General features: G+C 42.4%; 1 protein-coding gene across 14 annotated transcripts in view; it reads left to right on the forward strand.

Annotated features, from left to right (window-relative positions):
* IL1RAPL2 (interleukin 1 receptor accessory protein like 2) overlaps window positions 1-26,707 on the forward strand; it is a 348,614-nt gene that overhangs the window by 133,212 nt on the left and 188,695 nt on the right. For 3 of the 14 annotated variants that reach the window (XM_053956031.1, XM_053956039.1, XM_053956033.1), the window contains one exon: window positions 13,476-13,585. The exons of 9 other annotated variants lie outside the window; for them this stretch is intronic. Coding sequence is in view for 1 of the 5 variants with exons in the window: in XM_053956027.1 (XP_053812002.1) it covers window positions 24,843-24,858 (16 nt within the window). In the remaining 4 variants the exon portion in view is untranslated. Of the gene's footprint in view, window positions 1-2,318; window positions 2,409-13,475; window positions 13,586-24,736; window positions 24,859-26,707 lie in introns of those variants that run through there. 2 more of the 14 variants (XM_053956027.1, XM_053956035.1) reach the window with 2 other exon arrangements.

Raw genomic sequence — 26,707 nt, forward strand, 5'->3', positions numbered from 1 at the left:
TACATGGAGAGAGACAAAAATGTTTAATGCAAAAACCAAATCATATAAAGAAAATATTATATTTCATTCTCCTACAGTGCTAAATTTTCAAAGCCTTTCTCCCTTGCCCTGAAAGCATTTTCTCATGTGTTTGTTGTGCTCTGTTGTTGAAAATCTACCCTGGGAACATGCAGAACCCCTTTATTAAGTTGCCAAATCATTTTAGCAATCTTATTTTCCACATCTGGTTTTTAAACCTCTTTGAAAAGCAGCCAGGACTGCGAAAAGAAGTCATGAATTGCAAATGTGTGTGTCCCTGAAAGTTACCTCACATTTTAAACCTAGCACTGCTGCTCTGGCATGGTGCAAACAATGCCTGCACTGGGTGATGCTGCCAGCTCCCCCCGGAGCTGGGGGCTGCAGCTGCAGAGCTCTGCAAGCAGTGTGGCTCAGGTAGGAAAATTCACTGCAAAGGGCCTCTCTGGTGAAGTGCCTGTGTGCTGGGGTAACCTCAGAGACTTGTTGCTTTTAGCATCTATTTCTCTTGCTGCTTCTAGTCACTCCCTGGTCTTCTCAGGGAGGGTTTTCAACTGCTTTTTCTTCAGCTGCTGGGTTTACAAATATTAAATGTTTAAAGTAAATACCTGCTCAACAACAATTTCCACTATGATTCGTTCCAAACAAAACCCTCATGTTCTTTCTGTGTCATGGGATGATACAGTGATGCCAGTCAGGCCCTGTAACACACAGCAGAAGACTTGTATGCCCACAAGCCCTCTTGCCACCATGGAGGAGCAAAGGAACAAGATGTAGGACCTGCAAACCTCAATTTCAGCTGAAGTGGCTTCCTGATCACTTCCACTGCCTGCCCAGAGCTCCATTCAGAGCTCAGAGAAGCACAAACCTCTCCTCTTGCAGAGTTGATTGTTGTGCCTTTTGGTATGTTGGGACAAAGAAATTGCTTCTCTGCTTGCTGTTGTGTGGTATAAATCTGTGCTGTGGCTGGTAGATGAATCATTAAGCTGCAACCATAATAACCAAAACTCTTAAAATCTGAAAGTGGCTTTGACCTCTTTATTACTGTACAGAGGTTGCTAGTACTGTACAGCTAGTACTAGCATGTACATTAGCAATTAAGAAGTCAGAAAAAGGGAGACATGAACAATAGTCCAGCTGTTCGACAGAAATGACTCTTAAGAGCAGTATGTATTTAGGTGCTTCTTTAGTACTTAAATTGCTCTAATGAATAATGTTCTCGTGGTAGAATTGCCTCATTAGGTAATGAAAATTCTTTGGGAAACCCCCAGGAAGAAGACTTTTGAAGTTCCAGGCAAAAATTAAACATTGATTATTTTTAATGCATCGAATTAAACTTAATCATACTTTAGGAAATATGTAATGTTTCTCAGAAATAATTTAAATCCCAGTGCTGGCTTTTGTACAAGGTGGTTTCATACTGAAATGAGTTGCAGTACAATAGAAGTTACTGCAACATATAATTTGTGAAATTCAAAAAAGTGTTAGCATATCATTTAGATAATGAAACCTTTACACCCATCTAGATTTGTAAGTACCAACTTGAGCAGAGGAAATGCTATTTCAGGGCTATTATATTAAATTATATACATTTGCTGGGGGTTTTAGATGGCTGTATGTTTAATTTACAAGCTTTTTATTCCAAGTTTTTCATTTTTTCTTAGCAATTAAGTGGTTTAAAAGACTACAGATAGTAGTGTTAAAATCAAGTGCATATTCACAAGGCTGACCAATGTCTGAATAAACAAAATAGTCAATAAAAATGAGTAATTTCCTAGATACTTTTAATAGCTTTTTTTCCTGAATGTTTTAATTGCACTTTCCTCTTTTGAGCCACCATCACTCTCCCTTTCTTCCCCATTTGGTTTAGGAGCAGCAGCTGAATGTCTCGCTGCAAGTGAGAGCAGAGGGAGGAGTGAAGCCCTCAGCAGTCTCTGGCTGTGGCAGTGCTGGTGAGAGGTGTCAGTCGAGCCCATGTTCTTCCATGGACAGCTGAACTGCTGGGTCCCTTCAGCACCATCTGCTGAGGATTTTTTGCTTGGGGGTTATCACAGAGCAGCCTCGTGGTCTGACTTCTCCATTCAGTGCCAGGATGTGTCTGGGAGCCACTGCCCAGATGTTGCAGTGGGGGCACATCTGGCTCCCGGAGGACACACCTGTGGGGCTGTGTGAGTCACAGCTCTTGTGCTGCCATCTGCCATGTCACTGCCCCAGCAGCCAGACACCAAGCAGTCCACAGGTTCAGCTGACCCTGCTTTGGTCTCTTGTTTCCAGCACAGTCTGGTAGTCTCACAGGCAGCTTTGGAAAGGACCTGTGAAAGATGATACATTTTCATATATCCCATGTGTTGAAACCTATGCTTGGAAAGTACTAGGAGCTCAGAATTAAAAAGGTAACTTGTTGAGTCTTTTCTGTAACTGTTGGATACTTAAATATCCTGGTGATAGATGCCTAAGAAAAAAATGCAAAACAAAGGGTTCAGGAGTTAGAGTCTGCAGAACGATTTGTAAAGTGTTGGGAGATTCTCACACACAAGTGTGAGAATTTGCAGCAGGTTTTGTTTATTTGTAAGCAATCTCTTTATGTCTGTGTTTATTTTTATGGACTTGCTGCATTATTTGCTTGTTTAAAATAGTTTCTGAAGGTAAAGCTGAGGCTTGTAGAGTGGTAGAAAATTTTCAGCCCAGGGAAGGAAGGAGGAAAGTTTCAGCAGTGCTCAACCCTCCAACTCCTTGGGCTTTTGAAGTGAATGGCCACTACTGGGGGTCCTGGTGTCATTGCAGACTGGTTCTAAAAATGGTAAATGTTTTTGAGATGCCTGCACCTGATCTAATGGGTTTTGTGCATGTTGAATGTGAGTGGTTGTCTTGAAGTGATTTGTGATGATAGTCTATTCCATGATCCTCTGCTTTCTGCCCAAAAGTAGTATCAGTATCTCAGGACTCAGGCTCAGGTGTGTGTGGGGCCAGGGAGGGAGGAGCCTTGGGCGTTTTTGGCAGGAATTTGTGAAGCCTCACTGCTCAAGCAGTCTGTGGTACAGTTCAGTTGGGTTTTGCTTGGCCAGCTTGGTTTTGTTGGCACAGGAAAAAGCTTTTCCCGTCCTTGGCTTGGAGAAGCTGCAGTAGCAATCTTTCAGCTGCCTTGAGGTGAACTGAAGAGCTGCTGGTCTGAGGCTGGAGGAGTGGGACTGGCAGGAGCTGGGCTGGTCTGTTCCAGCCCCAACCTTGGAAAGCCAAACCAGGGGGAGAAAACACACAGAGAGGCTCCAGCCCAGCTGCTCTGTCTGCTGTGATGAGGAGGTTGACACCACAGAGCCACCAGGTTTTTGCCTCCTGCTGGAACTCCTTCATGGAAGCTCCACTTCTTCAGAGTGAAAGCTAGCATGTGTTGCACCATGTGTTAGGAAGGGGTATTTCTTCAACGCGTTCCACATTCTTCAGGCATTTTTGGGCCTTTGTTCATGTGTGTGTGTGTTAATCTGTGTGTGTGTGGGGTGAGTTCTGATAGTTCAGTATTGAGCAGTTATTTACTTTTTTCCCCTTGCCTTGTGGCAATCTGTTGTTAATAAACTATTGGGTTGGTTTTTTTTTTTTTCACTTTCCTCTATTAGTATTCATTTTCTATTGGTGTAGGGGGATTGTTGAATCTCTTTAGAGGAGACTACTCATTGCAGAGTGTCTTCTCTTAAATTTGTCTCAAAACTGAGACAGTAGTGTTAGTGTGTGTTCCAGCAGAGCTAGAAGTTCCAGATTGCCCCCAAATAAAGAAACTTTGAAGAAGGAATGCAGCGAGTGTGGCTGTTTTAGTACCAGAACCAGATGACATGTCTGTGCCTGCTCATTTCTAGTGCTGGCTTTGCCTTCCAATGCTGTTAAGAGCCCATCTTGGAGGTATCATGGCACTTCAGAATCTGCTTGAGTAGGAAATGGTAAAATGAGAAGGAGCTAATGGGTACAGTGTATTTCCATAATCCTCATGAGTTGTCAATTTGAACATGGTTATTTCTGTTAGTATCATTGATGTGTTTGACAGCATTGATGTGCTGTCAGCATTTTTTAAGTCATCCTCCCTTCTAAGGAGGGACTTCCTTCTTTCTCACAGCTAAAATAATTTTGAATCTTAGCACAAACCACAGCACTTTGTTTGACATCATTAATTTTTATTTTATTTGAAGGACCATAAGGTGGTCAAAAGATTGAATCATTAAAGCAAACAGAGTGCAGAGATATTTCAGGAAAGGATTTCTTGTTCCTGTAATTTCATGCTTCCAAGAGAAAAGGAGTGATTTGCAAGGATGCAGTTTCCTATTCATACTCAAAGTAAATGCATTGCAGTGTTCCATAGTCAGCCATCAGTGCTCAGTGTCTCATGGAGAGGGAAAATGTTGGGAAATAAATGTGGAGATGCAGAGTCATTTGTCCAAAGATGCACAGTGGATTGAGAGAGCTTCTGGCATGTAATCAGGCCATGGACCCCCGTGTGGTGTTTTGTTTCTGAGTTGTGTATTCAGCTGTGAGCCCTGGACTTGGTCCATCCCTTCCTCCTCCTCTTCTTCATCCACATCTGCCAGTGTCCTGGTGCTTGAAGCCAAAGTGTGGCTGCTGACACTGCAGGGTGGTGGAAGAGGGATTGGTCACCGTGGATTGGAAGAGAGAGCATGGAGATGCCAGATGCACACATGGCTCATGCCCTCATGGCTGTGGGGCAGGACCATCCTCTGCTATGCAGAGACATTTTGGAGAACTTGCCATCCTGATTTCTCTGTTTGCTCTTTATTTTGTTTTGTTTTTTGGGGGGCAGTTGTGTGTGAGAATGAATTGGGAAATAAAAGTGGCTCCTGCAGAGCACACTGAGTACATCCAGTCTGTCTGGGCAGAGCACCATTGGTAACTACCTTCAAAGAAGGTGATTTTACTTGCTTTTGAACTATCTCTGTAGTTGGTCATAAAGAGTTTTTGACCTTATGTCAAAAATCCGCCTACCGAGCTTCCGAAAGTGCTCCCAGAGCAACAATGTAACAGAGGCTGTAATAATGCAAGAGGAGGAACTTCAAAAAGGTCCTGAAAGGGTTTTGTGAAACGTATTATGGTGGAATGTTTGAAGCTGTTAGAACTGATCTTTAATAGTTGAAGTCTTTAAAAGCTCCTGAAATCCATTCATGTTTACACGATGAGACATGAATTTCAAAAGTCTTTTTTCTCTCTTCTTCATTTTAGCTCCTGCGTTAATAGGCACGGTTCCTGCAGAGTGATGAGCATTGCTGAGGTCAATAATATGTCTTTAATGCGAACTATCAGCATAATCACCTGTGCTGAAATTCACCTTGACCAGAGGGTGTGTGCAAAGCCCTCACATTAGGGTAGTCCAGTGCAAAAAACACAATTTCTTTGGGATAATCCACCACAAAATGCCTGGAATGGGCTGGGGAGGGACAACTGCCAGGGAAATTTGTGTAAGTTTAGGTTCATTTACTAAAACTTTGTGGAAAAAGAAATCAGCCTTTTATACATAGAATTGTAAGTATTTTTTCCAGTGTTAGCTGAAGGTGGCTCATTTAGCTTGCTGGTAAAAGTAGCCCTCTGAGAAGTGGGTTACCTAAACTGTAGGAAAATTACGGAAATAAACTATCTACTATTATAAAAATCCATTACAACTTTAATATGGAATTTAACAACCACTTCAATAATCTTCAACTTTTGGCTTCAGGTATTTGGCAGACTGACTTGAACACATTTTTAGGCACGTACTTTGCATGTTTGTGTTATCATCATTTGCAAATGAATAGTTGGAGTCTTGTTTTGTGGTAGCATTGATTAATAAAACCTGTAGTACCCTGAGACAGCACTGACAGCTTTTAAGAAGGTAGGATGTGGAACCAATATTGCAAGAGGAAAGCTAATTGCTATTAATTAAAGGTAGGCAAAAATCATGAACTTCAGGTCACAACCTAACAATGTCACCAAGGCTTCTGTGGCTTTTTCATTAAAATGAAGTTTCAGTAAAGCAAAACTGATTCTGCAAAGAAATCTGGTAGTCTTATCCATAGTTCCTCAAGAAGAATTTTCATTAGCTTCACTGTCATGAGCATGCAGACTGTAGTTCATAAGCTAAAAATTGTAAATATTATTTGCTTTAAATTTTTGTCTTAGATCTAGTAACTTTGACACTAGGAATAACTGATTTGAGAAGGTGACTAGAGAGCAAATATTTATTGTTCCTCATTATAAAGAACCCAGAAGGCACTTGGTGAGGACTGAGACAGCAGATTTAAAATAAGTAAGAGCAGTATGTTTTAGACGAGAATGAGGTTAAATTGTGGTGCTCATTGCCACTGTGTGTTATGAAGATCAAATATATGGAGGGGTTAGAAGTTCATTGGCTGAGTTAATGGGGGATAGATATGTCAAAATCTGTTAAACATGGTGCTCTGAGTCCAGCTCCTGCTTTGGGAAGTCCCAGGGCCTGTATTCAGGCGAGGAGGCTGTGCCAGTCCGTGCCCCACCCCTGCTGCCCTGGCAGAGCCTTGAGCCGGGGCACCCACACAGCGGGCAGCGCGTCCCTGGGCATGGGGCTGAGCCCTGCACAGCTCAGTGCAGGGCTGCTAAAGGCTCCTGGGCATGGGGCTGAGCCCTGCACAGCTCAGTGCAGGGCTGCTAAAGGCTCCTGTGCATGGGGCTGCTAAAGGCTCCTGGGCATGGGGCTGAGCCCTGCACAGCTCAGTGCAGGGCTGCTAAAGGCTCCTGGGCATGGGGCTGAGCCTTGCACAGCTCAGTGCAGGGCTGCTAAAGGCTCCTGTGCAGCTGCAGACCTGCAGTGTGGCTGGCTTGCCCCAGAGCTGTCTGCTGGGTGTTGGCTGGGGCTGGCAGTGAGGGGATGGTTGGGAGGGAGCGTTTCGGTTTGAATTGGTCTTGAGAACTGATGTGTTCAGCTTCAGCTGAGACAACGTGCATTTTTGAATTTCCACATGTCCTTACTAATGCTTTTCAAAGGTTTCACTTATGGAAGTGGTGAAATTCTGGGGGAAATGATGTTTGGACAATGTATCACTTTAAATGTGTGTTCTGCAAAAATTAGCTTATTTAGGTATAGGAACTTACCTGTCTGTACAAACACAAATATTCTGATAATTTGTTGGTGAAGAATGCTTTGACAAGCTGTCACAAGAATTTCAGCTTTTTTAGATGTCTTCTATTTTGGTTGCTTCTGCCAGAGGATTTTTTTTAACATGAACAAAATTCCATAAAATGAGGCAGATTTCTTTCCAGAAGATAATTTTAAATGTTTAGCTAGATGTAGTAGTTTTCCTTTAGCTGTCACTGCTTTCTTGTTTTTACATTCCTGAGAAAAGATTTTAAAAGTAATTAAGTGTGAGTGTATCTGTATCAGCCTTTCCTTGCAAGAGTTTTTGTTTATTTAAATTTGTCAGATTCTCGTGTTTGTACTGCAGACTCCACAGTTTCCCACGGGTCACAGACTGGAGGATTATTATTCAGTCCTCACCCTTGGAGTGTGTTTTGGAGAGGCAAAGAAGAGGGCTGATAGAGATAGACCACAAAGTCATGCCTCAGGTGCCATGTAAGGGATTGTCAGATGAGTAGTGCAAACTACCTCCTCAGCTGCTTTGGAGGAGTAGGGATAGATCCTGACATGGTGTCCATCAGCAAGACCATAGGGATGTCACCCAGAGCCTTGATAAATATAATGGATTTAGGCTGAAAATGATTCTGATGGAATTCTGTCTCCATGGGCATGGAACTGTAAGGCACAGGGAAGAGAACCTACAGCAGCAAAGCCAGGGCATAGCCTTGAGTTCAATTCCTCAGCATTCTCTGATTTGGAAAACAGAAATCAAATGGCAAAAAATACATAGATTTCAGTAGCAGTATTGTTAGTTGAGAAGTTGCTTGCCCCGTTCCAGTGAGGCCTGGGCGTTTGGAGTAGTTCAGCAATTGACTTCTGCAAGTGTTCCTGAGGGAGGCAGCAGGAGCATCCCTCGCCTTGCTAAATGCAGAGTAGCCAGGGCTGCTCCGAGCACAGGCACTGGGAAAGCTGCTCAGAGTCAAGGGCGTTCCCCACAGCTCTCTGCAGGCACTTCACTGCAGGAATTTGGCTGCCCCTTTTCTTCTCCCCATCAGGAAGGAACTCACCTTTGGGGCTAGGATGGAAGGAGCAGGGAGGGCAGAGCACTCGCCCTCGGGTGCAGGCAGGTTTGTACCATGTGAGAGCAGTGCCTTTCCCTCGCTCTGCAGCAGAACAATATTTCCCTCCTGGTGCTTTTGGCCCTACTTGCCTTGGTGTTTGAGAGCTGGTGACCCCTGTGCAGAGCACCTGGGGAATCACGCAGGCATGAACAATTAATCTTTTAAAAGGTCTCTTGCTTGGCAATGTGCCAGGGAAGCCAGCGTAGCCCCACTTTATAATATCAATTTTTAATGATGAGAACTTTGCTAAATTCAGCCTTTGATAAATCTTAGAGTTGGGTATTCAAAGTTTAAAATCAAACATAATCCAATTATTTCAGTATTTGATTAAACGAAACTGCCACTTTGGTAAAGTGTTTAAATAAATCAGTATTAATACACTTTTCTACGGTAAATAAAGTTATGTCTGTATAGTTCAGATATGAATATTCACACAGAGCTCCTGGAAATGAAGTGGCAGTTTGCACAGAACATATATTAACTTAAGGAAATAAATATTTTATTGATCTTTAAAGGGATCATGATATTGGTGGTGATGACTGAAAATGCCGTTTTTAGACCAGTGAAGCCACTAGCTGTAAATGTGTTTTAGGAAATCTATTGTATTTTGTTCTGTGAACTCTGAAGACCACCTGCTGTAAATGCCTGAGGACTGACAGACTCTGGGAGATGAAAATGGGCTTTTTTCATGTTGTTCTACTGGCATTGGCTGCCAGGTGGCATTGCAAGGAGACTTTAAATTCAGTACTCAAACACAAAATAGTTCTTCACCCAGTGAGGCTTCCTGGCTCCAGCTCTAGGAGCACCCTTCTCTGTTTGTGTGCAGAGGTATCCCCTCTCCAATGGAACCTCATCCAGAGCCCTTCTGCCCCAGCAGGAACCTGCCAAGTGGCTGGGACAGCTTTGAAATGCATCTTTTCAAGAGAGAGCTGAGCACCAGGGCCTTAATATGCAGTTGAGTGCTCGTGCACACAGAAATAATCCCAAAGAGTGACAGTTAGGGACTGCTGTGTCCCTCAGAGCCACCTGCAGAATGCTTGAAACCTGCTCTGCCAGGAGCCATCAGCCTGAGGTGGCCCAAGGCCTGTGCAGCTTGACCTTGGCTGCCTGTGGGGTATTAAAGGGCACAACCAGCTGAACTCTGTGCAAAGGTTTCTGAGCTGTCAGGAATTCACATGCTGACTTGCTTTCAGTTGCTCATCTCCCAGCTTGTTTCAACAGGTCTTACTAAAGACATGGTCTTCTTGTTAAGGAAATTATTGGCCTTCCAGAAATGCCATGAAAGGCAAATCTACCTATTTTTATGGATGATTTCATTTTTCCAGGCTCATAAGATTCAGGAAATTAGATCCTTAGTTCCACATCTTAGCTCTTCAGTTCATGGTAATCTGAAGAAGTGAGCTTTGCTCACTACCTTCAGCTTGGCTCAAGGAAGTCATTAGTAAAAATAGACAGCAAGAAAACATTAGACATTACCCCAAAATGTGAAAACTATCACTGCTTTTGGATCTGGCTGTCTTGGAGCGCTTGTCTCTACTGTCACAAAACCTATCTTTATTTCTAGGAGATTTACTTTGTGCTCCAGGAGCAGCTTTCTACCATCCAGAGGTTCTGGGTGTGTTGTGGTTGTTTGAGGCTTCAAAAGTCTGTTCTGAAATCTTTCACATTTCAACCCGTGTCTGTTTCAAGCTGCTTAACCTGGTGTAACCCATATCCAGGATACCATGGTACTCTGTCCTCTTTTAATTGTGTCTGAAATTCCTCACTGAAGTGTGAAAAAACATCCATCTTCTGAAGCTAGGCATGCTTCTCTGTAGCTGCCCATTAAAAGGACATCTTCATCCCAGGATGCTGCTGGAACATTCTTTGAAAAGAGACTAAAAGTTGGAGAATATCAAGAGATACTCAGTGAGCCCACTAATTAGAGTTGGCAAATGAAAATTACAATAAAGCGAAACCGCACAAATCCAAAAAACTGGGTCTTTCTCTGATTGCTTTTATTGAGAGGGTGATAAAATTATTTCTCAGAGCGGGAGTTTGAGAGACTAATGTGTCATTACTTTCAACTCAAGAGATAAAACTTCTTGTTGCTTTTTAGAACATTCAATATTTTAGCATTATTTTATGATGAAAGAACATGTGCCGTCTCAGCTCTTTTCTTATGTAGACTTTTATGCTCAGTGCCTGTTTAAAGGCATTTTTTCCCTATAGGTTTATACCATTTCTTTTACTTTCTTGAGCCATCATGGGTAGTCATGCTGGATGAGGTTTCTTACCTGTCTTCCTATGTTGTACAAATGTGCATGAGAGGCTTTTTACCTTAAAAACCAATTCAGTCCTGCACTTAACTTTGCAGGAGGGAGTAGAGAATCCCAGAAGACATGGAACTGCTTGGTTCCTGGGTGTGTAATGGAAAGGATCTCCTGAAGAAATATCTAACTTGGCTTTTTGTGGTTGATTTAGGAAATTTCAGCATTTGATATTTCTGTGAGATTTCCCTTATTTTATGGCAGGGGACCTGGAGACATGTTTGATCCTTGAGATCAGCTGTATATGCTGCTTTCCTGTGTTGCTTTGTTTTCTGCACTACTTTTTCTTCCCCCCATCCTCGCAGATGCATATTCTGATGCTCTTTTTGATAAGTTTCAGCCTCATCCTGCTAGAGGAGCATGGCTATGCATTCAGTTTCCCAGCTGTGTAGCATCTGTGGCACTTCAGAGTCAGCTTGGTCAGGGCTCTGAGCAACCTGATCTCATTGAAGATGTCCCTGCCCACTACAGGGGAGTCAGACTGTATGACCTCTAAAAGTGCCTTCCAGACCAAGCCAGCCTGTGATTCTGTGTGCTGTCATAGAAAAGCCAGTAGTTCTGTTTTGCTGGCTGCCATCCCCTGCCTGATCAGTCATGTGAAACTCCTCTTTTCTTCTCTCATGGCTCACAATTAGTTAAATTAATGGAAAAATGTTTAAAAGGCATACACAGCCCTGTAAGGCTAAGGCATGGGGACAAATGGAAAGTCTGTGTCCATTGAGGGAAAAGAATAAGGTGGAATTAAATCAATACAAATGATGGCACTGATGTGTGGAAGTAAGTTTCAGTGTAAGGCCGACAATGGTGAGTGATGGCCTGTCAGATTTTAGAATAGAATTACAGTTACACAGATAAAGGCAGAAGACCATGTGAACAGTATTCCTGGCTAATTGCCACAAATAATAACAGATACAGCCCTGGCCATGCATTTGGGTGTCTGGCAAGCAAGAGAAAATATCTTCTTCTGTGCTATCAGCCAGAGATCTACATATTTCATAAGTGAACACACTTGATGTATAATTTTGCTTCCTGAAGAATGATACAAATGTGGCTGTGATTCCCAGCACTCCTAAATGTGTATTGTCTGCACATTGTTCATTTTAATCTGCGGCAGAAATCACATCTTTTCAAAAAGAGGTTGTCAGTGTTTGCACCAAGATCTCTCTGCAGCACTCAGGCATACATTGGCTTAAGCAGTTGAATTTCGGGCTTTGAATCTGACTTCAGTGTTACATGGGCAGCTACAAGAGTTCTTTGTGTTTCTCAATTTCATTGTGGGTTAAAGCAAATCAACACAGGATTTGAGCCAAAGCTCATTATGGTCAATGTAAGTTTTGTCCAATTGGTTTCTCAACAATGATTCCATTCATGTAGCAAGGGCTGTATTCAAGGAAAAAATCAAATAGCATTGTGTAATCTGCAGAAGTGGAGGGTCCTGCTACTTTAGTAACATTAATTGCATTTCTAATTAGTGTTTGCTGTCTTCCCAGGTTGGGAAAAAGTTAGGGAAGTAACCAGTGCTAGATTTTTTTACATCTATTTGCTGTAATATAAAACAAAAATGAGTAGGAGGATATTGCTATTATGATCATGCTTTTTATCTCCATAATTAATTTGCATGCCAGATAATTGTTTTGATAGGGTTAGAAATAGGCAGCAATGTATACCTGTGCTTATGAATCTGGTGCTCTGTGTGCTCCAAGGATTGACAATATTACATCAATACCTTCATAAGGGATCCTGCTCAATAAAAACCCATTGATCCGGACAGTCACTAATTTAATGTGACATCTTTGCTGATGGGATATCCTGCGTGAATGATTCTTTGCTGTGGTTAATTTGCAAAGTTCAAATTAAAAGTTCTTACAACTATAGTCTTTAGAGTAATGGAGGATTATGTCTCTGGTCACAAGCTATGTGAAATGGTTACAGATCAAAAAAGTACTAATGTTGTGCTTTTCTCAAAGGACCAAAAGTTAATGGGGAATAGCAAGCAGCTGGGATGTTCTGCAAAAAACTGTGCTGGTCCTGCCACACTTGTTCTTCAATGAAGTAAAATAAAAAATTCTTCAGATTAAGTTGGTAGAAGGATTAGATGTTGGCAAAGTGGTAAATAATGATTGATGCAAGCTCCGTCAACAGGGTAACATTAATTTCTTTTGAACAACTTTGATGATACAGCTAAGATTAAAAATGTAGCTTGCTTGTGCTTATGTGAGTGGAGAGCTGTGCCTGGAGAGCAGCAGCTCTGAACATGTGAGCTCACGTTGGAAAACCTATTGAACATGCACCCAAGACAAAAAGTTGTGGTTAAGAGGAAAAGCATCAGTATGTAAGCACTGAAATACCAAGAGAGGAGAGAGAGGCAGCTTGTTTGTTGTATTCATTACTAGCAGTTACTGCAATATATCCCATTCTGGTGCTTGACAAGAACTGGGAAGAATTAGGAGAATAATTTCTAATTAATAAAGGGTTATGCCTTATAAAGGGTTATTAAAGGATCTTGATGTATTTATCTAGTACAAGGGAAAAAAAACAACAAAAAAATAGAGGTGCTTACACATCAAGATATGTCAGGATATGTATTAATTTATCTGTGAAGATATATTATCTGATTATTTGAAAACCACTGAATCTGGTCCTTGAAAAGTCTACTAGAAAGCACTTTGCTCTTCTACCACATTATCAGTTTTCCACCTATCCTGTCACATAAGAATCGGACTGAATTAGTGTTAGTCATCACCAGTAGGGTATGAGAGCCAGATCACATTAGAGACTGTCACACTGTATTAGCCAAAATTAATACGGAAAGAATATGACTAAAAAAAGTGCCAGCGTTTCAAATGCTGTATCTTATTAGCACAGGAAGCTTTCTGCTCATAAAGCCAGTGTTTCCTCCTCAGTCCCTCTTGTTGATGTGAGATGAAATGCCATGCTCCATTTACACAGGATGCTAATGCTCTGCACAGAGGACTTCACCAGGGAGCTCAAGTGACAGGAGGCTTCGGAGCCCGGTCAGGGTTTGGACTGCTGTTGACCTTAACTTTATAAGGTGCAAGGTAGGAATGTAGTTATCATTTACAGTTCCTGACATGTCACTTTACAGCCTGACTTGTTAATGTAGGGCAGCATCAGTTTTTTTCATCCTGTAGCAGACTGTAGTTTGCAGAGTTCAGCAGATATCACATGGGGACCAGGGGGGACAACTGGGATTAGCACAACCCTTCCATCATCCTGGGGAAATAGAAGCCAGAGCAGAATTACAACAAGAAAACAGCTTGTGGTTGTGCAGCATGCCTGGCCTTACACCCCAGTTTCTAAGACCAGCATGTCCTGCTTGTAGAAGGGAAGGCAAAACTTTCTGTGGAGTTGCTAACACCTGGCTGGAGATATCAGTTCCCGGAGCTGCCAGCTTTGGGCTGCAGCAGCTGCCTGGCACTTGACAATGTGAGTCACTGTTCCTGTGTGCTTTAGACAGAAATCTTTTGCCTCTTTGGATGAAATTAATTACTTTTTTCCTATAAGCTTGAAATAGATTTTGTGGTAATGACATAGTATTTAGCTGCACAGAAAAATATCCTATCCTGTACCTGATGCACAGTTATTGTTTTAAAGCTATCAATATTAATGCAGTGACCTGAAATCTTGCTGAGTTTTAGCTCAGAAGCTCTTTTCTCTGAGACATTTTGTATTAGTAATCTCATTTCAAAGCTGGACAAAAAGCTTAAAAAAAACCCCTGAAATTAATTGTGGGAGGGGGGAAGCCCAAACTTAAGACAGAAAGATTTCCAGGTAAAGTGGAAAAGAATTAGTGAGCTGCTTTATCTGCTGCATGAAAGCTCCTACGAGCTGATTGCTGAGATTGGGATCTTCATTTTCCCCTCTGGGGAACCAGTAACTCCCAACTTCCCTCAGCTGCTGCATGAGGCGCTGGCTGGCCCTGCTCCTGCTCCAGCTGTCTCTGCTGGTACAGGAAAGCTGTTATCACAAGGTTTTTCTGGTTTGTTTTGCTTCTTTTTTTCTGGAGGAAAGGGTGATTTTGCAAATTGATGATTTCTTTTGGAATGCCTCAGTGAGGAGAGCTCTGCACCAGCCTAATTCTCCATCAACAGTGCTGTGGTGCCCACAGTGAGCTTGTGGACAGAACTATGGGAACGAAGGAGGCTCCTCTTAAATCTCAGGCATGAGGGGATGCACTTGACTGAAGTGAAGATCTGAAAAGAGACTTGAAAAAACTGAGGCTTGAAAAAACTGTTTCCAGGAGCTTTCTAAATGACTTGTTGGTACAGGTGTGGATGCTGTTCATTTGAGGTGAGGCCGTATGTCAGAGACTGATGTCTGGTCTGTGGTGCCTTTGTCAGTCTGTGGAGCCTTTTCCCTTTGTCTGGGAACCAGCCTTTGCTGGTTCTGAGGAGCTGCAGGACCTGCCGTGTGCCAGGGCTCCGAGGGGCCGGGCGGCTGCGCTGCTCTCGCAGTGAGCGGCTCCGAGCTCTGCTGGAAACAGTTCAGAAACAAGGAGACACGTCAGTGCATCTTGTAAGGGGAGAACAACTTACATAAAAAGGCCTAATTCCTGTAGACATCACAGGAGCTGTTCCCTGCATCCTGCCTTTGACTAGTCAAAATTAAACAGTGAAGGGGCTTGGTTTTCTGTGCCCTATTTCTGATGAGAGAGGGTGATACCATAGGAGTCTGGTTATGCTTCAGCAACAACGTCCAGTTAAGATGAAGAAAGGTATCCCACAACCTATTTCCATGAGTTTGCGTGGCTGGGCTCTTGACTGTGGTCTGACTGCTATTTGCATTGTGTGTCCTTTTAAAGTTCACTGCTTGTAACGCTTTGGTCACTGCTGAAATATGTACCTATGTTAATTCAGTGTATTGGTACATCAGCCTTCTGTGTAAACCTCTGGGCTGGCTGCCTCCTCTGCTTAAACCCCTATGGACTGAGGCCAGGTCCTGTGTTTGTGCAGCCTGACCTGTGAAGCCAGTAGGGTTTAAAAGAACCAGAACTGCCACATGCAGGCCTTGTTGGATCTTTCAAAATATAAAATGGGATGAAAATTGCCTGATCTTTTATCACTCTCTAACTCTGAGCTTGTGTGTAAGTTATCACAGGGACTGGGTGTTTCCATGTAATCCCTGCTGCATCCGTGGCCAACACACTGAAACATTCCCATCAGCTCACAAACATGCATCAGTTAATTTTTAGGGTATGTATGTCTGTGCTGAGGCTCAGAAGAGAGAAGAAAATGCTGCAGCTAATCTTTAGTAGTTGCGGCATACATAAGTAGATTATGCAAAACTGTTAATTTTTTATTACTAAATAGCACTTCAGGGAGTGGAAGGCCTTAATACTCTGGCTAAAGATGCTAGTCACACCAGATTACTATTGTTGTACATTAATAATAAAAATAGCTGGGTCTGATTAGTGTCAGTTAAAGTTTCCTGAATGAGAGATATAACTCTTTGAATTAAACTGCTTGAATAGCAGCTAAGGATTCCTGAGGAATAATTTGTATTAAAAAGTTAAGACCTTCACTACTTTTCTAAAGGAATATCTATGGCTAGTGTGGGAATTGCATACCATTCACGTGACAGCATGAAAAGAAAAGATCTTCACAGACCATAAAGTGAAATAAAGGAACATCCAAAATTGATTTTCATTTAAGTAGATTACTTGTGTTTCTTCTAGAATAGGGAAAGCACACTCTAATTCCCCTTTACTTTTCACAAGTAGACCTACTGGTTTGATCCAGATATCCATCGTCAAATACACCAGGCACTCTTCCCAAGTACCTGCCTGTGACTTGGGACAGACCTGACAGGGAAATCTGGAGGGAAGTATGCATGGCATGGGTTTCTGGCAGTTTTGAAGGTATGATGACAGACCAGGGGCTAATCCTGATTTTGGGTTCTGTTAATGTTTTGTTGAATTGCTGCTGAGTCCAGTAAACAGACCCATGCTCAAAGCTGTTCAGCTTTGTAGATGCTTTAGCTGGCTCGCTCATATTTGTTTTTAAGCCACAAAATTAGGCCCTTTCGTATTCTAGCCCCTTTCTGAGGTTGTTCACACTCCCTCTTCAACAGGTATTTTACTAGACAGAAATTTTCAGAGGCTGCTTTTATCACTGTAATGATGATGATTGTACTGACTGTGCAAAGAGCTGGAAATGAGACCATCGCTATTTCCCTGTGCACAAGCAAACAAGTTGCTGTCCACACGAATTTTCCTTGATCTCTGTGACACATCTGCTGTAGGCACATCAGGAGAGCAGTCAGTTTGCCTGTGATCGTGCATTGCAAACAGGCTTTTTTACCCAATCAAAACACAACAAAGGAGACTAAAACCTTTGTAGTGAGGATGCATGCTTAGTACCCAGAAAATTCCAAAGACAATCAACAACTTAAATGGAATAAGTTCATACTGTTTTAGAGAGAACATGGAAACTGCTTTCACTTGGTAGTGGCAGGATATTCTGGGAGTGATGAAAGTGGAGTGGGACCTCTCCTAATCTTACAAATTCCCAGTTCAAGAATGGCTGTAAATGTTTATTTGATGTGAAAGAGCTAATTGTACAAATAATTATTCTCAGCCTGATGTGCCTCTGCTGTTTATTCTGTGGCAGTAATTAATTCTATAATTAGAAAATGTCCTATTAGATAATTTCTCTGGGAACTTGGGCTATTGTCCAGTGCAGGAAACCTTCAAGAAGCTGAAGTGGTTTGGTTATAACCTTGGCAATCTGACTAATTTTATTGGCAAGGGCTGGTTTGCTTCACTGGGGGATCATTACAGAAGAATTTAGCTTTTATGAGTGGGACTGGAGATGAGTCTGTTGATGCTGAGATTTGGTGCTGTGGATGAATGGATTTGCTCTGGCCTTGTCCATCTCTAGAAGGGGACACCTGACCTACTTGTGAATTTGTGTCTAATTTTGAGCCATCAGCATCTGCCATTCTATGAGAAGTTTGGATGAAATGAATGTACTTCATAAGGTATCAGTGAACACAAGAAAATCAATAAGCAATCTGTGTGATAATTAATTAGCGTGCCAGGATGAATTACTGTTTCTTCCCCTCCTGATTTGGGTCACAGTCACATCTGATTTGGGAAGTTGTCAGTTTTTCAATTATAGCTTGGTCTTTGTTCTTGTAAGGCTTTTCACCTTTTTTTATTTTGAAGTGCCCAGAATGAAGGACTGGCAGAGAGAAACTCACACTGTGCAAACTTGCTTGTTGTGGGAAGGAGACAATATTGAGCTCAGCACATAGCAGAACCTCTTGAGGAGGAGATGTACTGTGGGCTGTCAAAGCTGGCCTGAGCCTGAGTGTTTGAGCCCCCAGGAGCAGAGGTTTTTCTTATGTATGACACCTGCTCCAGTCTGCAGGCTCCTATCTCTTTGGATTTCCCTGGGACTCAGATGCCATTCCTGAGAAGTAGAGTCTCTCCAGCCCATGTACTCCTGGACATTCACCCACCACCATCCCAAACACACAAGTAGTTTGGCCTGCTCTCAACGAGATTTAGCATAGGAATTATTCCTCAGGGTCAGCCCCAGGATTTTTACTGCCTTCTTAAGGAGGAGGGCTGCTATTGTGAGCTTTCCAGAGACTCCTGGCAAGGCAAAGCAACTACCAGCTTATTATCAAGCTTCAGGTATAAATTCCAGGCCATGCTATGCTGTTTCCTTTCTGTGGTCACAAAAACCACTAATTTTATGAGATAAATTAATGAACTCATTTTGTAAATACACCAGGTAGTGAGATAGATGCCTATTTAACTTTCGCAGCGAACTTCAAGAACCCAGATTTCCCTTTTTTACAACAAATTGGTTTCTATCAACAGAATAAAGTCTCTCAAAGCATCTCTGCTGGGTCTCTAATGATAACAAATAACTCTGCTTTTTACTGGATAGTAGACAAAGCAAAAGCACTCTACATCTGACACTGTGAGTGTTCAGAAAGGATAAGAACATGGTGATGATCATGTGGAGCTTTAGAAATTATCATTTGCAATGGAATGGTGGGGGATTTTATTTGGATTTTTGTGTGTGTGGGTTTGACAACTGATTCTTACAGTGTCTGAAAGAATTAATAGAAAGTTAAATTACTCTGGAAATTTCAAAAAACCTACTTCAAAAAGCAGTTTTATTTTTATTCTTCCTAGTTCCTAAATTTTCAAGGATTTTTCAGTTTGCCTTCTCTTAAACATATTTTCCTTTTTGCTTTTGGAAACCTTGGAGAATATGGAATTTATTTCCTGTTTGTGCCACAATTAAAATATTTTCAATATAGCTTTCAGGGCACACCAAGAGCCCATCTTTATTAAGAGTCACATATTGAGAGACACTGATTACCTGAAATTTATGGTAGGGATGGTCATCAGTGTAGAATAATTACAAGAGAACAGTTTTGGTCTGAAACAGTTTGCTTGATGTGTAAGAAGTTAATGATATTTTTACAGGGTTTTATGACCCTGTAAAAATTATATTTTTACAGGTCTAACCCTAACATGTAGCTCATATTACTATTACTCCTGCTTTCAGTCTATCTGTACTATTTCATGTGATTGCCATCCTTGTGGTATTTTAACTACCTCTGTTTTAAATTGACTAAATGTGGTTTCAGAAATATGACTAACGTGTGAGGAAGGGAGATCTTATTTTTCTTTGTAATGCATAGCATGAAAAAGAACATCTTGTGCATACAGTAAATATTCTGAAAGACTTCTACACACATCCAGCACCTCCTGGCCATGCTAAGGTAGCTCTATAGCACCAAGTTTAAAATTTGCATTTTTTCTTTGGGTCAGTTCAAAGGCAACTTTGGGAAGAACCCAGTGGAGCGTTTCTTCCATCAGCAGACCACAGCTGGTGGCCATCAGAATAATTCTAACATGGCTATAAATATATTCAGGGAGAAAAACCTCTAGCCCATTCATGCTGTTTCAGAATCAGAGGCATTACAAGGAAGCTGAAGTTTGGCCCTTGGCACATTGTGGAGGCAGCAGCTTCTTACTCAACGTCTGTCTGTTATGTCTGTCACTTCTTCAGGAACTGAAAGCAGAGAGTCACATGCTGCCTACTCAAACCCAACTAAACTGCTGCTCCATTTGTAAGGAGTCATTTGGTTTTAATTAGCAGAACCTCTTGGCTGACTGTATTGATACAGTTGAAAGTCTCCTCTGCTTATATGGAGTCAAGTTTTCTCAGGTTCCTGTGTTAGACTACTTTTTTTTTCCCCAAGTGCAAGAGTACAAGTCTTATTTATAAAGCAGCACTTGCTGCAAGTTTCATATCCAACCTCAGCTAGATAACTTTAGGTTTCTGAGCAAATTGTATTTGGCATAGGTTGGCTGGAAGGCATCAGCTCAAATGTGATGTAACTTTTATTTTAGAATGAAGCCAAGTAATTGCTCAATATCTCAATGTAAAGAAACAGAGGGTGAAAGACCTTAATAAGAGTAAAGTGCAAAATTATGGTATAAGGTACTACTGTGTGCCAGCTTAAGTGATTGGAAAGAAATATAGAAAACCTTCTAGTTTTCCCAAGCAATGATGGACTAATTATCCTCCAGTTGCCAATAATTCAGGGTGAATGAAGGGATCTAAGCAGGAGCTGAAAATTGGAAGTAGTCCAGAGTGATGGAAGTGCACATCTGTAATGAGCCTCCCTCCCCTGATCTCTGACTACTGTGGAGAAAAATTATTTTGGCTTCAGGCATCATGTTCCCAACACGGTAGCAAAAGTAATGGATGTTGGGTAGCTTCTTAACTTCAGAATATCTCCAAGATCAAATTATTCACTTTAAATCATGGCAGTTACTTGTGAAAATGAAGCCAGACTTCTCAGAACTCAGTAGTTCAGACATAGCTAATTTTGAACTGAAATGGGGATGCTCTGAAGTCCTGAGTTCGGACTGCAGTCCTCAGACTCTCTTCCACCTTGGCTCTACAACCTTTTCAGGCACAATTTTCCACCTGAAATTTACTCCTGACCCTTCACATCTTGCCTTTACTCATCACCAGTATATCAACTCACATCACCAATGTGAAGTTCTGCTTTTGTTTTGAGTACTTCCAAAACTTGAGCAAAATCTATGTTTACAGAAAAGCCACAGAGTAGGGTTTTGATGGTGAAAAGGTGTGTAAAAACTCTGGGAGAGCCAGGTTCCTGGTCAGACTGGTGGTAGATGTGTAATAAATGGGAGGTGCAGGCCATCCTTCATCCTCACCAGGCAATGAACTTGAGCAATACATCTGAACAGTGAAATAGATTAGAAAGACTTTATAAATGTTTGAGTCCAAAAACTCAAATTGCAAGACCTAAGTAGCATAATTAGATCTTCTGAGGGATCAAGCAACAAATTTTACAGGAAGCAGCACTGATTATCTCCCCACTCCTCTTCCCAGCCTGTAAACATTACTGGCTGCATCAAACTCTGGAACGTGAGTATTATCTCAGTCTTCCTATTTCACTTCATGATGAAATTTCAAATTTAAGCTTTTTCCTGAAACTTCTATTTATAAATCATAGAAACCCAACACTTTTCTTTGTTGTTGGTGGTAATTTTGCCCTCTTTCCATAATTTCAAACTGCTGCCCCGTCCAATTCCTGCTCAGCAGGAAAAAGCTAAAATGCTTAGAGAGAAGGCAGTGGAAATGAACCACTTTCTCTCACAATTTGACAGCTCTGTCCTTTTACCATTTCCTCCTTTTAGGAAAATAGGCAAAGATTATTAAATAGTCAAGTAGAAGCTGAGTTTTCTGGCTTCCTGTTTTTGATATATTTGGCAGTGACTTTGGGATTCAGTCAAAACACCCTCTGGACAATAATAGACTATGGAGCTGTTTTAGTGATAGTTCTAGACCAGTTAATGCTTGCCTTGCCATGATGGCAAATAGTTCTGTAGTTTGTGTCAGCACCTCTAACATATCCTGATATCTGACCTGAACACTGAACAACTTATCAATGTTGCAAATGGAATGGTTGACATAGGTCACTGCAGTATTTAGAGAACCTGAACTACAACTTCCAATTTCTTTTGGTGTTCACCTTTCCTAAAGAATTTGCAGCAGAAGATAAGTGCCAAGAATTTAAATCTCTTGTTGATAGGTAGTTACTTTGCAGGGGTGAACACTGCAGTGATTTCTGTAAACCAAGGATTTCAAATGGAGCAGTGCTATGATAAGGTGATAAACCTTCTATGCTTCCAGGTAGTGTTAGGGATTTTGTGTGATCCACTCTTCCTAGTGGACCTATTTTTGCTATATTTTCTAGCACAGTGGGTGTGTTGTGCATACTGACAGGCATATGCCATGAGATGATTCTTTGGGGTGTGCTAGTCTTTGGAATACCAAAGCCTTTTTGTCACTAGACCAGTCTGGCATCTCTCATCTCTCCCAGGGTAACTCAAAGGGTCTGACAGAATTACTGCTGGAAACAGTGGATCAGTTTAAACACTAATGTTTTGGAAAAGATCTTGTCTTTGATATAGAATTTATATTCTGTGATTCTTTGAACATTAGTGTGGATGTGCAGCTCTTGGACTTGATAAGAAAGTTTGGCCTAGTAATGCACAGGTAAGAATAATTCAATTCTAATGAATGTATGTACTGAAGATCGAGTCAAGGCAAATTAACCAGATCACTGAACTTGTGAGAAATAAAGGTATTGGATAAAATTCTACAGTACATACCAACTCCATATGCTGTCTTAGTAATGCTATAATTAAGCCAAAGAGTCATGTCAAATTGGCCTTTTCCATCTGCTCTGTGATCTGCTCAGGGAGCAATTTGGGAAGAATGACAGCTGACCTCAAAACCGACAAGTTCAGTTAATGTATGATCCACCAGAACTGATACTTGAACAGAGCTCATCCACTTCCCTATACGGGTACTAATTGTCCTTTGTTTAATTGGAAAAATCAAAATAAGGCTTGCCTGATGCAGGCTTGTTGAAAATTTTCATTTCAGTAAATGTCTCTTGGTATTAGCGGAGCCATTTTATGGCTCATAAAAACATTCTTCCATTTTATTTGCAGCTATGTAAACTGCAGTGTGGTGGTACAAGTTTAAAATAGCACTGTTGGGTTTTTCTGTTAATTTTTATGGCTTCTGCCAAAATAAACCTGTTAATAATAAAGTCTCAGAACTTCATATGAGTAATTGACATGTAAGACATGTGAAACTCAGCCTGTATTTATAATACTAATTGATTTCATTTATTTTGCATCCCCTGTGAATTTCTCACTGCCAGTCTTGTCATTATCTTAATGTTGTTGTTTCCAATAACACTCAGAAAAGTCGTTTGGAAGGCAGGGGGTCTTCCAGCGCAGATGCATCAGGTGTAAAACTTCCTTTCCTCCGAGGTGATCAAATTGGCTAAAGGAAACCCCGTGGAATGGTACAGCTCAAAAACCAGGGGCTGTCCATCTGTTTGAATATGTGTTACCTTGTGAAAATCTGCTTAATGCTCGCTCCCGCGAGTGTCTGCATTCAGATAATGCAGGTAGGGCTTTTTGTTGTGACAGGAAAGTGTGAAAAATATTACTGCTGGAATCAGTGCAGTATCTGGAAGGTCATAGTTAGGATATACAAACCTAAAGCACCTCCTCATATGTTTGTTCTGCTGGCCTGGAATAAGAAGAATACTCTGAATATTTTGATGGAAAAATCTAGTTTCCATTTCTATTAGATAGAGTTAAAATGTAAATGTGGTTGAGAATACCCTCAGTTAATGGTGTTTTTGCCTGTCTGGCAGGTGAGCTCTGCCTTGGTGTCTGATGGGCAGTGTCCTGCTGAGTCGCCATTCTCCGAGAAACAAACAGAGTCATCCACAAATTTTAGCATCTGCCAAAATTCAAAGTAATCTTTAAAACAGAAGTTGTCTTTAATCTGAGCTTTTCTGAGGTCCCCTCCCCTCCCTGCTGCTTTTAGCAATTCTTTGGCTTTGCCATTTACTCTGTAGCCCAGTGCCAGTGATTTTGCTGGAGAGAAGTGCAGCTGGCTCAGGGCTGGTGTCCTGGGACAGCTGCAGTGACTCACACTGTTCTCTACCTGCTGCTCCTCTTGGCATCTCGGAGAGGAATTTTCTGAAGTCTTCAGCAGCTTGACATTGAATGCTCCAGGTCACCAGACACAGTGGGGTTCACCAAGGGCTTTGTTCAAGGTGAAATTCAGGCAAAGAAATTTGAATGAAGCATGCTCTTTTTCTGGTTTGATTTAGTGGACAAAACTTTGGGAAATAATTTTCCACTTCTGTTTTCTCTCCTTTTCCTGCCCCTTCTTCTAAAAGATAATGAACAGACATTACCTGCTGTATCCTGAAGTGTCTTAGAAGACAGTAAGTAAGGACCAGCAAAAAAAATCAGAGTTAGGAGTGAGGAATATTCTGACATGTTCGTGTTTTAAATACCAGACTGGGATACTCTTTTTCCTTTGCCTGCATGCTGTCACAGGCTGAAGAGATGCAGTAGGTGTGGCCCTTCTGCAGCAGTTGCATGATGGGCAGAGCAATATGTGTTTGATGCTGCCTTTTGCTGTGTGTTGAGAGGGGAAAGGCACTTTACGCCCACTGTAGTTACTCGGGAAGCCTCAGAGCTGCAGTGTCTTGGAGCAGCTGGGGTAATGTTTTCTCAGAGCACAATTTCCCAGCTCTGCTCCTGGAAAAGCCATATTGAGCCTCACAGTGGAAACTGCGTTAGCAGTGTCATCAGTAATGAGCTGCACCTTCTAAGTAACAAGGGCTGAAGCAGCGGGAGTGGGAGTGAGCCAAAGCGTGTCTGGAGTGACCTGCTGAGGCTTTCTGGGGGATGCCACAGGTTTGAGTGGCCACAGGCTGGTCACAGCCAGGCAGCAGCCAGCACCTCCATGCACTGTCCAGCTTCTTTGCTTCAGCATCGATGTGGAAAGGGAAGAGACGGGTGTCTCAGCTTCAGGTGCATGTTACAGAGCTGTTAACTCACATTCTGTTAATTATGCTGCACTGAAGCTTTACCTGTTTGAGGTGGCAGGTTTGCACTGAAGACTGTTGTCATGGGTATTATGCAATGGTCTGTTATTTCAATGAAGTAGTAAATAAAATTGTTTCCACATCAGGAAATACGGAGATGACCTGCCAGAAAGCCTTAGATAAACTTTCAAACATGCCTGAACCTACTGAACCTCAAGATACAGTGCAAGGCTCATCTTTTCTTTTTCCTTCAGACCTTGGCTAGATGGGATGGCTGGAGGCACCGTATCAGTGCATGGGGAAAGGCCTCTTAATGCTGTCACCATCATTTAAATATTGATCAGAGCATGCAGAAGGACCATGCTGGCTGTGGGAGGTGAGTGAGCACAGTCCCTCCAGGCTTTTCTCTGCTTCTGTGAGCAGGAGCCGTGTAACCACTGCCTGCTCCTGGGTCAGCACTGCTGTGCACGGCGCTCGAGCTGTGAATCGCCAGGCCCGTGCGAGGAGGTCGCCCTGCAGGTGGGGAGGGGACGCCTCAGCTGTCCCACGTGCTCGGTGGGCCTTGCTGAGGTGTGCAGGGCTGTGGCACAGGCGGTGACAGCCCCAGTGCCTTGGCAGTGGTGCCAGGCCCTGCTGGCGGGAGCGCAGCACGGCTGTCGGGCCAGGTGTAGCAGCTTGCAGGGCAGATCTGAAAGGTGCGTGTGTGCTCTCGTGTAAGGCTCAGTACCTGCATGTCCCCCTGGAGACTGCTCCTTCCCTTGGGATGTTGCTCTGGGTGTGCAGCCTCCTCAGTGCCCAGTGGCTGCCTGGGCTGTGCAGCAGGACCGGGTGGTTTAGCTAAGAGCAGCCAGTGTTGGTAGAGGTGAAGATGCTTCCAGGTCCTACCTACCCTCCGCTGCTGGTAGACAGGCTTGTCTGCATTGATTGCCAGCACTGGTCCTCTGAAGTGCCCTTGGGGAGACTGGGTTCTCTAGGGGAGGGTTTTTGCCCCATGGTATCCAGTGATGGAGGTAAGCATGGAATGGCTGGGGCACTCTGCCAAGTGAGGTTCATGCTCTGCACAACTGGAAGATTCAGACTCCCCCCAAACCTGTTACACAGGAACTTGCCCAGGGCCTCCTGCTCCTCAGCTGCTTATCCTGGGAAGGCATGATCTCCCAGTCTCTGCTCTTCAGTACATTTGCAGGAAGCAAAAGAAAAAAAAAAAATCAAGTGTGAAAAGTAGGAGTAAGAGTAATGATCTTGCCAGTTACTGCAATATTCTGGAATCTGGATTTTGTCTCTCTTTACTGGCTCCTGGTGCTACATGATCATTGTTGTATGCTTCAAGTGAGCTAAGGTGAATTAAAGGAAGCTTTTATAAGGGTCACAGTTCACTTCAGATGTACATTTCCTTTTCAAAAGTGATTTTTTTTCCTTGCATGCTCCTTCACATGTCCTCACCTCCTCCTCTTCTCTGACTAGAAGAAAAACTGTGCCCCCTTTGTTTTGATTTTCTTCTTAAATGCGTCATCACAGAGGTGTTACCAACCTCTCTAACTGGGCCAGCAGCATGTCCATCTTCAGAGCCAGCAGAGATCGGCTCTGTCAGACATGGTGGAAGCTTCCAGCAGCTCCTCACAGAAGCCACCTCTGTGGCCCCCTTGTTACCAAAAACTAGGCCGTGTAAAACCAATACAAATGTGCAGATTGGGGATTTTGCACTGTACTGTGAAGGATCTTTTATAGTATTTGAGGAAAAAAATACCTTTTTTGCATTATAATTTCATGGATACAGTGCACTGCAAGTACAGTTGGGGTTTTAAGGGATAGTTAATAGTTGGACTTCATGATCTTTGAGGTCTTTTCCCACCTTTATGATTGTATGTTTCTGTGATGCTTGGCCTTTAATGTGATTTGGGGATGAGAGCTTCACAGTGCGAAGAAATTGGCCAAATAAATAAGTCTCTTCTTTCCTGTTGAACTGTCAGCCTGGAAATTTTAGAGCTTTGACTGCTCGGAGAATAAAAGCAAGTTCTGCACCGTTGCCTTAATGATCATCTCTCAATGTGGTGCAGCCATGTGACACTAAACATTCCTCACTGGCTTGTGGGTGACAGCCCTGTTACCTTGGAATGGGTTGGCTCACCCTTGAAGCTGAAGTCCAGCCCAGCCCACAGCAGTGTCCCTTCTTGTGATGATTTAATGGACACCTGTCCTTTGCAGGATGGTTTGGGGCCATGTAT

Source organism: Vidua chalybeata, chromosome 14 (genome assembly GCF_026979565.1).
Source record: "Vidua chalybeata isolate OUT-0048 chromosome 14, bVidCha1 merged haplotype, whole genome shotgun sequence".
Lineage (NCBI taxonomy): Eukaryota > Metazoa > Chordata > Aves > Passeriformes > Viduidae > Vidua > Vidua chalybeata.